The sequence below is a fragment of the Lepidothrix coronata genome, unplaced genomic scaffold (assembly GCF_001604755.1).
Source record: "Lepidothrix coronata isolate B3197 unplaced genomic scaffold, Lepidothrix_coronata-1.0 Scaffold23, whole genome shotgun sequence".
NCBI lineage: Eukaryota > Metazoa > Chordata > Aves > Passeriformes > Pipridae > Lepidothrix > Lepidothrix coronata.
The window spans coordinates 2,062,810-2,077,891 of NW_016690203.1; the positions used below are offsets into that span (position 1 = coordinate 2,062,810).

Consider the following 15,082-nt stretch of genomic DNA (forward strand, 5'->3'; position numbering starts at 1 on the left):
TAGGGGTATCTGACCTTATGCTAATGGCACATCTTAGAGTTGTCCTGGAGCTGTTCCTCCAAGTACTTCGCGGATTGGTTGACCTCAAAGCTCATAGAGCTAAAATCAGCTCCCAGATAGTTCATGCCTATGGTGCAGTGCATGGAGTTCTGGCTCAAAAGAGGAATCTGCCCTTGGAGATTTAAAAATAGCCCTTTTGTTATGACTTTTTGCCATAGCCTTTGTTTTCCTGCCTTGAGGCTGTACAAATCAACTGTCATTAAGGGACAGCTAAACTAGTCAGGAGATGAGAGTGAGGAGATGAAAAAATGAAGCACAAGTACTCCCATCAGCAGGTTTACGATGTTTCTTGTTAAATTCCTCATATGAGATAGTCTGCATTTGGAGATACACCCTTTCCTTTGAACAAGATATTTTTTTCTTTTGAATGTCTAAGAAGCAACCACCACATTCTGGTGCTCTTGCAAGAAATGGTGTGTGGCACCTTATAAACAAAACAAAGAAGAGACAAGAACAACAATACCCATTACTGGGTGGATTTTGTTTGCTTGTTGTTTTTTTTGGGGTGGTGATTTTCTTTTGGTTTTGTTTTTGGTTTTTTTTGGTTTTTATCTCTATTGTAGAGGTTATTATTTTGTGATCATCTGTGGTACAGAGACCAGAGGGGTTTAGATGCAGTGGGACGATGGAGGAATAAAACAACTATTATAGATGTGTCTAACTAAGAATTAATCCTGAATCATACTCTCTGGAGGGATCAACTGGTTTACATAAGAAACCACCGTGCAGAATGTGCTAAATATAGGTAACTCTTGCCTTAAAGAGCTTAATGTCCCCAACAGACAGAGAGAATAAGGGGCAAAGAGAAGCTTTGGAAATTCGACATTTTGAAATACTGAGTCACCATGAATTTATTCTGTACTGAAGATGATTTCTGCTCTCCCATTTGCCTGTTTTTCTTCAGCAGAGATGTGCAAGCTACCTCAGGCAGGTCTGCAAGTCTTAACTTCCTTTCTGCTCCTTTACAGGAGAAGCTGTGATAGGAGCCAGGCAACTAGACTACGAAAAATACAGAGCCACTATTATGGAAGTGTGTTTTGTACAGTGTAAAACCAGCCTTACTGTCAGTCCAGAGCTAAGAGGGAAATCTGCAGTAAAATAGCTGGCAGTGTCAATCAGTTATCACGTTCCCTGGGTTCCCAAAAAATGCAGAATGTGGAGCTACAAGTTAGCACTGCCAGCCATGCCCAGCTGCAATCTGGGAGGTATAAATCAGCAACCTCCAGACTCAGAATCAAGGTATCAAGGGACTAATTTGAGGACTAACACAACTCAGTGACTGTCTGCAGAAAAGTTAGCCTCAGGAAGGACAGATCAGTGAGGCAGCTGAATGGGAGCTGATTAAATACAGTTCCTAAAAGGATGTGAAGGTGGCTGAAACCAAGTTTGCTTCATTCATACAAGTGAGACCTGCTAAAACTTTCTTTGTTTTTTTCATTTATTTATTTGTGGCAGGCCAAATCAGACTGCAAGGGGAAGGGAGCAGCAGTATTGTTTTCTATTCAGTTAATCCTTTTTGCTGAGTCCTGCTACTGCAGCCAGTTATCTGTATACCTTCAAGCAAAATGGAGATTTAAACATCAAAGTACTAATTTAAATTCTAGAGGACAATCATTATGGAGTCATCAAACCTCCCAGCAATTGTAGTTGTTTCTTCTTTGCTCTAAACCTTATCCTGCACTCTCAGACACTGCAGCAGCCTCTGAAGCCAGCTGGAGCTCCAACCAGGATGAAGCTCTGTGTAGCACAATCAGTCCTTTGCACAAGGGCACAAATCTGAACTGCCGCTTAGCCTTTTGACCAGGCCAATAACTTGGTGTTTAGTTCAAATTAATTTAAAACTTGAAATCTTTCGGAGTCCTGTTTGGCCTCTGAAAAGTTTCTTGTCCCACTGACAGAACAAGTTAATCCTTGTATTTCTCGTGGAAACTGCTGTTGTGGCCGAGAGCCCAGGGAGCGAGAAATGCCATGAGGCTGTGCAGGCAACACAGCAGTGTCAGCTCACACCTCTGCAGGTCACACCATGGAATCAAGCACATCCTTCAGCCAGGGCTTCGCATGCCTGGGGTTACTTCTTAAGCCAAGTCAGAAAATGTTTCGTGGGTTTTGTCTTCTAGTGTTTGTTTTTAAGGGCCACAGGTAGTGTATGTTATCACCTTAATATTAGAAGTATCTCAGTTATTAAAAGGCTGAGAATGGGCTGCTCCCAGATAATATCCAAACAGTGACTTTTGGCTTCTGCTCCCCACTGGGGAGGTGAAAACACTCGTCTGCTGAGGAGCACAGTTTGAGTCCTCTGTTGTTGCAAAATCATCAGATGCATTCAAACCACTCTTTTGGTTCTGAATGGATCCTGATTTGTGTGAGCATGTTCCTTCCTGAAAAGTACTTGGAAAATAATCTATATGACCATATTCAGCCTCCAAGCTCCACAGCACTTGCTTTTCAATAAAGTGGTAAGTTTTTAAAATCTGTCTCTGACTGTCTGACTATATGAGGGAAGCTTCTTAGTCACGAGAGCAGAAAAATAACATTGAATTGTCAATACCATAAATAAATCAGTATTTGCTCTCATATATAAATCTGTACATATTTAAGAATGAGCATTTGTACATGGCAAAACCATTCCATAGACAGTCATATGAATGAAACACAATCCATGGGCATTTTCATGGGTGCTGAAAAACGAGGTGTAGGCATGTTTGAACTGAGTGCCTGTTGCAGGTTCAAATTTATGCTTGTAGATGCAGTCCTGGTAGCAGCCAGCTGTCCCAGGTGTGGACTGTAGCTCAGGAAGGATGATCAAAACATGCCAAGATCTAAGATGAGAAAGTACTGTACAGCTCACTGTCCAATTGCTGAGGGCCTTTTTTTGATCTTAAAGTTTATTTTGCTGCTGATTTTAACTTTCCTAGCAAAACTACCTGTCACTAAGATATTTCTGCTAAAAACTGTGTATTGCTCACCTTTCTCATCCTCACTGCCTGGAAGAACACTTACCTCTATGAGCATGTAGAAGGAGAGCAGTGTGATCCCAAGGTTATACACAATGAGGTGAGCCCTGAGAGAGAAAGGAGGCCTGTTCTTCATGAACATTTTGCCCAGCCATATGCAGAGTAGATATGCTCCAGTAAGGAAAAATGTGGGAAGGTAAGAGTCCAAAAGGAACCATCCTCTAACTCTGGCATCTAAAAAAAAATCACACAGAGCAGGCAATTAAGAAGGCTGTGGTAAAGTATTGCTAAAGTAAGTCAGAATACATCATGCAAAATTGTGCTTAAAAACATGAGAGGTAATCTGCCATGCTTTGCTCACAAGAGCTATCCATTCACTTCACCTCACCAAAATTGCATGTGAATTCAGAGAATGTGGGCTGAAAACTGCATGGAATTTCCTAATAATTTAAGGTCATTTAAATCACCTCATTTTAATAGTAAAGAGAAAATGGAAAAAAAAAACATTCTTATAGGCTTAAAAATTTAATCTAGTGTTTTAACTTAGTATTTATTTAAATCCTATCTTAATCTGCTCAATGGACAATTTGCAGATAGTGTTATATACAAAATATGCGTGTAATATTGCCAGGTCATGTGTTATTTTAATTCTGTACTTTCCATAAAGGTAGGAAGGTATATAACATTTACTAGAAAATATTTATACAGGGGGAGGACTCTTCCAAAACATTAAATACAAAAAGCAAGTGGCAAACATGCACTTTGATGGTTATCAAAGATCTTTGTCTGGGCAAGGGCTTGCTTTCTCACAGTTTCTGTCCTACTTGCCTGGTCCTAAAATGAAATATTAAGGTCAAATCCTGCTTGCCTTATTCACACAAGTAATCCCATTGGCAGTAATCAGATAGTTCAGTGTATATGAGCAAAGCCTAATCCTAGATGCCAATCTGGAGGCACAACTTTGTTGTCATATGAGCAACTGTATGTCAAGAGCAAAAGGAGTGTGCTTTCTTTTCTTTTTTTTTTTCCCCATGATGGAGGAAAATCTAGAGTTAATTTTCCACAGCAACAATATTCAGCCATTTATCTGTGAAAAGAACAAGGGGGTATCATGGCTAGTTTTCAGAAAATTTACTCTAAATCTGTCACGACTTCTGAAGTAAGTGAAGAAAGAAGTCAGTGAGAAGTAAGTGAAGAAAGAAGTCAGTGAGGAACTATTGTGCAGGTCACACAGAAAGTAGTTCTTTTTGCTTTTAGGAAGATGTTTTTGCTCTTAGAAAATGTTTTAAATTACTTAGTTTATTTTTTACAAAGAACCAAGATTATGTTAAAAATTGTAAAAGAAAGGGTATTCACAGTGCATGAAAAAAATATTTTACTGTTTTTCTGCCTGTGTTGAATTTGGAAAGGACTGGTCAATGGATGACACACAAAGCAAATGTGCCCAAGCATTTAACAACTGATTACAATTTTGCTGTACTGTATTCTTTCTAACTATTCTTTCCTTAGAAGTATATGCATACAGGTATATGTAAAGTGAAATTTTAAGTGTGTTAGAGTAACCTACTTATGAACCAGGCTATGAACATCAGTTTTCTTTTTCATTACACTCTTCCTCCACTTCTCCCCTTGCTTCCATGGCAGTGGCTGTAACATTCATCTGTTGAATTTGGATTCCACAAGGGATGTTAGCTCTTTCACTGGAAAGACTTTCAACCAGGCCCACACTACCATGGAAGTCCAATGTTCTCCTGGGTTTGACTCTCCATTTTGGACTCCCAAAAACCTCTAGGAGTAGAGAGGTGTGGGTAGTCACAACAGCACAACTGCCTATTACAAACCACAATCCATCCTTATAGGGTAGCCTTGCTTTGCTGTGCATTACCAAACTACAACACCTCTTTTCTGTCTTTGGATCTCAGTGCTTATTAGGATCACCTCAGTGTGATAATAAAACCCTTCCAATACCCTCTTAAAGCTCACAAGCCATGTCTGAAACTCTGGAATGAATGTTTTTGAGGTGATTCTACTCCCAAGTTGGCTCTTAACAGGACTGAGTCATAGGACAGGTAAAGGTTGTGCATGTACGTGTTGATGTTTTAGGAGTATATGTTTTAGGAGCATAAGGATTTCATTTATTTAATTGGTATCCTAAATGAAGATGTAGAAAGCAGTCATGTCAGCAAGATTGCTATCTAAGGAAAGGTCTCCCATCCCAGGATTGCAACACTTGGTGCATAAAGGTTATGTGCAAAAACGCCAACTGGCATTATTAGATGACGGAACCTCATGTTTGCTCAAAGAGGAAAAGTACTTGGAAGGGTTCAGAATACAAACTAAACTAAACAGAATTAAATTCTGCCACAGCATGACCTCAGAAAGTTTCCATATTGCTCTGAGTGGCCACAAGCATGGAGGCTGATCCATACAAAAGCACAATTAGTGTGCTTGTTCAGGTCACCATGTTAAGTATTTTTAAGTTCTGTACTATTTCAGATTCAAGAGAAATTGTTAAAACATGTAGCCTTCCTGACCATTGTCCACCATGACCTCAATACCTTGAAGTGTAAGACAGTTACTGGAAGAGAGTGGTTTATAAACAGCAGCCAAGGAATGTGACTGTTTTGTTTCCACTTCCGCTTATCCCTGAATGACAAGAGGAGGGAGGATTTTATATGTCAGGAAGCGGGAGGAAAGGGAATGTATTTCAAAAGAAGTTATCAGAAGAAGGAGAGATGAAAAGTATTTCTGTTGACTGACAGTTAAATCTCTGTGTTCAAGTACTGTAAAAGTACGCTGTCAATAGCAGAAAGGATTATTTTTACAATATTGAACTTGTACAGCAGCTGAGATTGAGACCAAAGCAGTGAATAAAGCCACAGTGGGAAAGCACTGGACTACAGTACGGGAAGGAGCAGGTGCCCACAAGCTCTGATCAGTCTGTGAATAGGCTCATTCACGGTCACTGGCCATGATGTGCCAAACCCTTGGGGTGAAATCTTGGCTCCTTTGAAATGAGTGGCAGGCCTCCCAGGCTCTTTAAAGGTATCAGGCTTTTATCAATGAGGTTTAGAAACATTTTGATTCAAGTTTCTGTTTGATTCAAGTTGGCCAGTTGGTGTCTGAGTAGATTCAGACCTTTTTAGGTGCAGAGAGTAGACGGTTTTGCACCAGTGCCTTGCTACAGATCATACTCTATTGAGGAGAAGTGCTTATTACTTTATCATAACTTTAATAAAATATATCTCTTCTTGATTACCTCTGTTTCTTTCACAAGGAACCAGTTAACTAGATTTACCTCCTGCAATTCAATACTCCTTAATTTTCATAATACCAAACAATACTCTGCAGATGAAGGTGACTCTGGAAAAAAGATCCCTTACAGAACAATCGAACTATTTCATTCATTCTCAATTTGCCTTGAGCCTACGAACAATATCAATGAACAAATTAAGAGATGCAACTGGTGGGCATCTATATGGCTTCTATTCCCTGACCCAAAGGACTTCATCTGCTACTTCAAAAGCAAACATTGAGGTAAATCTGTGTACAAAACCCAGCTGATACCAGTGAATGAAGGTACAAAATATATATGTATATATATCATACCTATGTACATAAAATCTATACTTTTAAGTCCCCTTGCTGCTATATGAATTGGATATTGTAGAAGAAAATTGGTGGACAGAAAGAAGGGGAATGGTTTGTGGGTTTAGATGTTTGGGGAAGCTCTCAAATTCATTAGATATTCATCTGTGAAGTCATTCAATTTAAAACTGTTTGCAGTTTATTGTGAATTATTTATATGAATTATTTATGTGTATGAACACACTGGAGGGAGCTATGTTATTCACAAAATGTATGATACTGTGTCATTTTACCACCAGTTAAATGAAAGATCAGAGTGAAGAGGCATGGGCATGGACAAACAAATGCTATCTTCAGCACTGTTGTCTGGAGAAGGATGGTGATGTACTTGGCAAGCAATACAAATAATACTTGTTTAATTGAAGGGCTTTCTAAAAGCCCAAAGAGATCTGTGTGCTATTCTGAATTGGATTATCTACAGTTCATTCCTTTGGACAATTTGTCTGGACCAATAAGAAAAGAGGAATGAAAGAGAATATCATGGCCATTTGGGGAAAAAGCAAAAACAAAAACAAAAAAAACCAAAAACCACAAACGAACAAACAAACAAACAAAACCAAAAAAACCAACCAAACAAAAAAACCTTACAAAACAAAACAAAAAACCACCACCAACAACAAAAAAAGTAGTACTTTTATTCTTCTGATCACATTTCTTTGTTAATATTAATATTGTTAATATTCTTTGTTAAATGTACTATTGTAGAAGCCATTAATTAAATCTGTTCTGTTTTAACCACTTCTGCTGCTGTTCCCAAGCTCTTCAGTGTTTCTTCACTGGAAATCTTTCTTTTAAATTTCATATCTACTGCAGAGAGGATGAAAAAGATTTTGTAGCCAGCCAGCCAGCTATGAAAAATGAGAATTTCTTGGTTTTACGAACACAATACCTTTCCCTTTTCCTTCTAATTAAGCAAGAATTATTTCTGGGAAATGGAGGACATTACTTCAACAAATCAGGAATCCATAACAATATGTCCATCCACATGAGCAGCTGTTCCAGATTTAACCACGGGAAAAAGTTTGCAAGCCAATTCCTGAAGTTGAATGTTTAAATCCAGCCATATCAAGAGCAAGGTGGCCTTGCAGGGACCTTCTCTGAAGACTGTGTTGTCTAAGCTCCTGCCTCACCCCTTTCCTTTATTTGCTTGGCTCTCTTAGCCCTGACTTTGATGCTCCATCCTCATCTGCAGTCCTATTTCAGGTTTGGGTGTTTCTTGCCATTACTTGTTTCAGTCCTAACAAAGCATGAGGAACCTCCAAGCTACAGTTATTTAGGTTATTCTTGTCCAAACTATGCCAGAAAGCAATAACAGGAAGTTGACAAATGCATCTGTTCTTCTATCCAGTCTACTGGTTTATTGAAATTTTGGATGTGATCCTGAAGGCAATTTAATAAGTAGCTGGACCGGACAAACTGGATTATGAATAAGAATCAGTCCCAAAACAGATTTTCTACTTTCCAAAAGATCCAGTCTTTCAGGTTTTTATTCCACATTAGGATGTAAAATTGAATTCCTTTGATATTCTCAGAAACAAAGGAATCCCAAATCTAGTGACTTTTCTTTAAGCTTAAAAAAAATTTTAAAAATTGTGTGTCATTTCTTCTTCAGCTTCAGTATAATCTATGATTGGTTTTAAATTATATTACAGATAATATTATGTCAAATACTCAAAACAAAAATCTATTTGCTTTTTATAATTGTAGTGCATTGATAGATTTCCTACCACAATGGTGTGTTCCTGCAAATACTGTGATTCTGCCTGGTTTACATTTTCAATGATAGAAGATTTATTAGAATTTTTTTGAGTGGTAATCTGTAAAGGTGTTATTTGCTAAATGGGAAATGGAAGTGGAGCAGCTTACCTCGAGGTCCAAACATATAGTCCACAAACTCATTTACTTCCCGGTCAAAAGCTTTCAGGGTCTCCTAAAAAATATGGAAAAGGATATGTGACAAAGACATTATCTCACAGCTCACATAGAGAATACATTTAAGAAAAAATCTCCAATAAACTAGTAAAAAATGTGTCATGCACAAGTATTTCCAAATTACTCAACATCACGTATACTGAAAAAAAAAAAACAAACCTTCTTAAAAATTAATTTAGGGCAGATTGTGTCTAGATAACAGTAGAAGCCTTGTTACTGGAAACTGCCCAAACCAGAACTCTTTAAGAAGAGAAATTAAAGTTTTGCAAATGAAAAACAGCAAGTATCACAGTAAAGCCATCTGTGGTGGATGTAGTTTTCACTCTAATAAAGATGCTTCTGTGTTTGTTTTTGTTATGTTTCCTCAACTGAATTGTTTTGTTTTGCAGAGAGGAGCTGGCCATTCCTTTGGTATGCTTCACAAAACTGCCTGGTTGCAACCAGCCTAGTGACAGCACATCAACTGAATATCTCGATGCTTTACGCTTAAAGAAGCAAATTTTTGAGGTGAGCCAACTGAGATTTATCTAAATCGGTCCCCAAGTTCCTAAAAAAAAAGTCTACAGAAGAACCTAGAGCTCCAGCAATGAAGTTCAGCCCATGTAGGGCGGCAGGAAGGGCAGGGTTACATTACAGAGGTATTGTGTTTCGAGGTCTAAGTCAATGAAGCTGCTAAGCTGACAGTTTTAGCAAATCTGTGTCTCTTTGTGACTGAGTTGGGAGCTAAGCCATGACCAACACAGTCCTTCCCTCAGTTGGATTTGTGACCTCTCCAAAACATTTCTTTCCAGACACCAGTGCTGAGCAGTGGCTTCCTGCATGCTGTTGCCTGAACAACTCTTTGCCACAACCTGAGGTCAGCCAGGTTCTTCCTCTCTTCCTCCCAACAGTGCCCTACTGTGCTCGATGAATTAATTTCAGCACTGAGCAAATGCAGCCAAGATGAGGAGAGAGACACAAAGTGAGCATTTCTGCAGGGCAATGGGCTGTGGTGCTTTTGAATGCCAGGTATCTCCACAACAACCTGGACTGCAGACACCATTAGCAGATTTGCCCATGAAGAACCATATTTGCACCCTGGAAGGTCCATCCCTGGTCTCTGCAATCCTTTGCTGGGACTGGGTTGTGGTCTGAACAAAGACAAGTTCCTGGCACTTCCAAGCCCCTTCCTTCTGTTTCTTCCACTCTTACATTTTGATCCTTGGATTGTTCAAAGTGGACAGATTTTATGTGAATATGTGGCAGCAAAAGGTTTTGCAGCATCCTAGGCTGTAAATGTCTGTCTCTGCAAGGTGCTGCTCCATTTATCTTATCTTAAAGCAAAACCCAGCAAAACCCCCAAAACTATAAGTATATATTATTTTTTAGAGCAAAAAATAAAGGACTTGCTCAAAAGGAGGAGCATGAAACCAGTGACTCATGATACAAAAAGATTTCTCATACTTTGCAGCACCAAGGACACTAATCTAGCCTTTAGGAAAGTGTCCTGGCTACTGCCCCTAGAGAAAGGCATTTTCTGAACTTCAAACAATTTCCTTAGCAGCCTAATGATGGCTTCTGTTACAGGAGGTGACTCAGTTTCCAGGTTCCAGACTTGGGCAAACAGTCTGCTGCCATTTTTACATCCTTGAGCTATGCAGTTGCTCTGCTGTTATTTCATGATGAAGACACTGCCGTTTGGGAAATGCTGTTTGCCTGTGATGTGCCCACCTGCTTCAGCTATTTGAAACAGAGCCACTCCTGTGCTTGATGGTTTTGTGGTTAGACTTAACAGACTGCTTTGTTAAAAATACTGTAATGGATTCAAGTGAGTTGTAGGAATGAGTATACAAAGCTACCTGCTTTCATGCTTACAGTATATAAACAAATCTTACATGTTAAGAACAAAGTAAAAAAGTAAAAAAAATGTATATTCCTTTCATATTAAAATATTGTAGAGAAAACTACTCTCAGTTGCATTGAAATTGAAATTAGTGCATCTAGCACTTAGATGGAGGAATTCAAGTATTAAAAAAGAAAGAGCAGAAGGAAGATGTTAAAGAAAAAAGAAAGGAATCATAGAATTGTTTCAGTTGGAAAGTACCTTCTAGGTCATTGAGTCCAACCACTAACCCAGCACTGCCAAGTCCACTACTAGACCATGTCCTTAATACATTTACGTGTCTTTTAAATACCGCCAGGGATAGTGGCAAAACCACTTACCTGGGTAGCCTGTGCTTGACAACCCTTCCAGTGAAGAAATTTTTCCTAATACCCAATCTAAATCTCCTCTGACACAACTTGAGGCCATTTCCTCTTGTCCTGTTGCTTGTTACCTAGGAGAAGACACTGACCCCCCCCTTGCTACAACCTCCTTTCAGGTAGCTGTAAAGAACAAAGTCTCCCTTGAGTTTCCTTTTCTCCAGGCTAAACAACCCCAGCTCCCTCTGCTGTTCCTCATCAGACTTATGCTCCTGACACTTCCCCAGCTTTGTTGCCCTTCTCTGGGCACACTCCAGCATCTCAATGTCGTTCTTGTAGTGAGGGACCCCAAACTGAACACAGGATTTGAGGTGTGGCCTCACCAGTGCCAAGTACAGGAGGACAATCACTGACCTAGTTCTGCTGGCCAGACTGTTGGTGATACAAGCCATGATGCCTTTGGCCTTCTTGGCCACCTGGGCTCACTGCTGGCTCTCGTTCAGCCAGCTGTCGACCAGTCTAGGTCCTTTTCCGCTGGGCAGCTTTCCAGTCACTCTGCCCCAAGCCTGCAAACTGCATGGGCCTTGTTGAACCTCATACCATCGGCCTCAGCCCATGGATTCAGGCCTCCCAGATCCCGCTGCAGAGCCCTCCTGCCCACAAGCAGATCAACACTCCCACCCAACTTGGTGTCATCTGCAAAATACAGCAAGACTCCTTTTTGCATTGGTTACTGTTTTAATTGATCCAACGTGTGACAGTTGACCTCTTACACCTGGCTAGGACGAGCAGACAGCGTGCTGAGTAGATGAGCCCTTCTGAAGTGAAATCTACCTCCTCATAATTGTGCTTAAATGACACAGTGGGGACTTGCACCAGCTGACAGCCCTGTTCCCATCTACTTAAATTAGCACTACAATTCAGTGCCTGGTTTCCTGTCTTTCATAATTGGAGATTACAAATTTTTCTAGGAGGTACCACAGAGAAACAAATAAACTTCTTAAGAATGTCCCAGCCTTAGCCTCCCTTTCAATTTTTTTACAGCTTATCTAAGTTTAAGGGAAGAAAAATAGAGATTTACAAGATAGTGATTTGCAAGATTGTTAAAGAAAATACATTTGTTTATATACCTAGTACTAGTGTTAATAGTTTGGAATAGTTCTTACTTTAAAAAGGGTAGGTAATTTTGTGTAAGCCGACTTGTCACCTTCTTGTCAACATTGCTACGAGAGTCTATACTGTATTTCTGGAGTTTAGAACATGTCCTTAATAGCCCCTGTGGGCAGCTCAGATGTAAATGTGTTGCTCAACATGATCTGTCATATTTCTAAAGAAAAGCAAATAAAACCAGTCTGAACAAATTTACACGCTCAGACAACTCACTTCTCTCTGGCAAATCACTGTAATAGCCTTTATCAATGAAGGTATTTGGGTTACAAGGCTAAAGATTATCATGTCTCTTATGTTGTTTCTTCTTTCATACAGGACATTGCCCTGGGCATTAGCAATGCTAGCATTTTGGTAGGATTTTGGACAGATTTTTGGAAGATCTATTTACCCAAAATTATAAGAAAGACATTAGGTTGTCTGAGCAAATCAAATCACCCAAATGGAAAGATGGGGAGGGAGCATAATGCCAATGATGATAAAGCAATAAAGCAACAGAGTTTCAGTATTTTTGCACAGAAATGTAAATAGGTGAATAAGTAGCACAGTGCACATAAGTGAATTAATATTTTATGCTACTGCACTTGAAACATAATTTCAAAGCCATCAGGTATGTAAAAAATATATCAGTTCTTGTTCTATGTTTTTATGTCTTTGTTAGTGTTGGTCTTCATTGAGACACCAATGTCTACTGGTTTTCTAGTCGTTTTAGTAAAAGTAGTATGACCTATGTAAAAATTAAGTAACAGCTATCTAAACAGTGCAAATATCAAAACACCTTTGATTTGTCCAGAATACCTTTGATTTCTCAAAATACCAACATTCTGTCATTAGGTATTGTCTACTGCCCACTGAAAAGACTGCCTCAAGTGATTTAAGTTTCTCTTTATATAGCTCTAGAAACCAGGCTATCTGGATCCAATGGAAACACAAAAAAGCTTTCTGAAATAAACTTCCTACAGATGCATAAACTGCATTCAATCTCATTTATGCTGTCTGGAAACCATTTGTATTACTGTTTTTTATTTTTTTCATTCAAAAGCCTACATGTCATTCAGTGTCTCAAAAATCCAAGATAATGTGTTACTTGTTCTTATACAGCTACACAGAAGTCACAATACTCTGTACAAAACGAGATCTCATTTTAGGCTTCAAAGAAAAAACAGAAGTGGGTGCCAACCTCTGCTCTCCAATACAGCTTCTGGAAGCAACTGTAATATTTTAAACAACCCTGATAGAAAATATATACAATATATACAATTTTTATTATTTCAATGGCATTTTTTCCTTAATTTCCTGAAGAGTTCTGCTCTGTAAATAGTCAGTGACTGAGAAGTACTCGAATTATTCCGAATTTACCAGCACTTTTAAAGAAACTGATTTTAGATGCCTGCCTGCACATATTTAAATACACAAATATTAAAGAAGTTTTCAGAAACTGGCTCCAGAATGGCTGAAATAGTGGATGAAATGAAGCAGAGGGAACTCAAAGTAAAACCTAGAACTGCTTATAAAAGAAATTGTTTATCTTTTTATTTCTTGGAGCATTTAAAATTACTCTGGAACAAAGATGTACAACAGGGGACAATTCTCCACCACAGATTGCTTCAGACAACCCTTAAGGTTTTTGTCATCTTTATTGTTCATGATTTTTGTGTTATATCTGTAGGGTAAATATGTGTAAAAATATCTCTAAAGAAAGGACCTGTTTATGAATTATTATACACAAACTGCAGCAAGAAAGTTCTCCTAGTGGACTGAGTCTGAAGATGTGCCTGTATAATACATGAAAAATGTTTCGTAATGCTCCTATTTTGCAGAAAATGGTCAAGAATAGCTAAGAAAAAGAACTACAGGTGACTCCATCTAAATATATAGTCATTCTTTTAGAATTTCAAGAAAAGAGAGATGTGTATCTTTGTTTTGGAAATGCAAATTGTGTAATACCTTTTAATGTAACACAAAAATCTCTGAAAATATGGTACGGTGGAAGAAAAAACAAAAAACAAAAGAAGGCTGTTCCAGCTTTAGCACAGAAAAGAAAAAATGAATGGTCTTTGCATGCTTCTTTTCTCTTTCTATTTCTTCTAAAGGCTTTCACAATAAACTGTAAGCATTCCAGGAAAGAAAGATGTTCTTACTGTGGTCAGTAAATTATGTTAAAGATTTCAAAAGTAGCTTTGAAGATAACACAGAATAGAACTATTTATATTTTAGAAATATATAGTATTTCTAAAAGATTTCAGTGAGACCCATGTCTGATCTGAAAACAATTTATTTTATTTTTAATGTTTTTCACCCAGATCATATTTTATTCCTATTAATTTTTCATACCATGCAATATATGATTCATTCCATGGCTAAAGCTTGCATACATATATGCAAATGTCTGGATATTTTCCAATAGATATTATCAAATGCAGCATTTTTTGTGAAAAAAAGGACAATATCTTTGCAGCTGAGAGTTATTTTTGCATGTGTTTGGAAAAGACTGACTGCAGGTTGGCATCCTATGTGAGGCTGGTAGCTTCCAGGTCTGACAGAGCAAATTGGCGGGGGAACTGAACCATCAAATAGGCTGGTTTTCTCTAGAGGGAATTGAGAACAGCTGTTTGAACAAGGATTACAGCCAGAAGTGCTGAACACCTTCTCTTGCACTGATTTAGTCCCTGAAGACAGAGCTGAGTTGATGAAGGTGTTACTGAGGGTGAAAAGATAAGGGAAAGGTGGCTGCAAAGGAAAGGGAGCCTTGCAGGTTTTCCCTCAGTAGCTACTCAGGTTACATGACCTGCAAGAAAATGCAGTTTTCAGTGGATTCCACAACAAGAAGACTGACTAGCAATTTCTGATATGAAAAATGAATGGAAGGATGTGAAGTTTGGTAAGCATGGAAAGACACAGCTAAATGTAGCCAGAGATTTTATCTTCAACAGTTATGGCATTTGGGCTGTCTAGGTGGCTTGATTTAAGGTTCTGTTACCTTATTGCTGTTCAGAGAAATTTTACCACAGGGTTCAGCAGTGCCTGCTGAGAAGCAGGAGGCTGGCAGCAGTATTTGCACCTGTGGTGGTTTGGACCTTGATTTTTCCCCCAGAGGCTAAAAAGTGGTAGACCCCAAGGGGTGGAAACCCCTAGATGTT

The 15,082-nt window shown here is 38.8% G+C and overlaps 1 protein-coding gene across 1 annotated transcript in view; it reads right to left on the reverse strand.

Annotated features, from left to right (window-relative positions):
- The window catches only part of ELOVL2 (ELOVL fatty acid elongase 2), a 50,279-nt gene that overhangs the window by 16,871 nt on the left and 18,326 nt on the right, over positions 1–15,082 (reverse strand). The window contains exons 2-3 of the mRNA XM_017808627.1: positions 8,529–8,592; positions 3,061–3,248 (exon numbers count right to left, since the gene is read on the reverse strand). Of these exons, the coding sequence (XP_017664116.1) occupies positions 3,061–3,248; positions 8,529–8,592 (252 nt within the window). The remainder of the gene's footprint in view (positions 1–3,060; positions 3,249–8,528; positions 8,593–15,082) is intronic.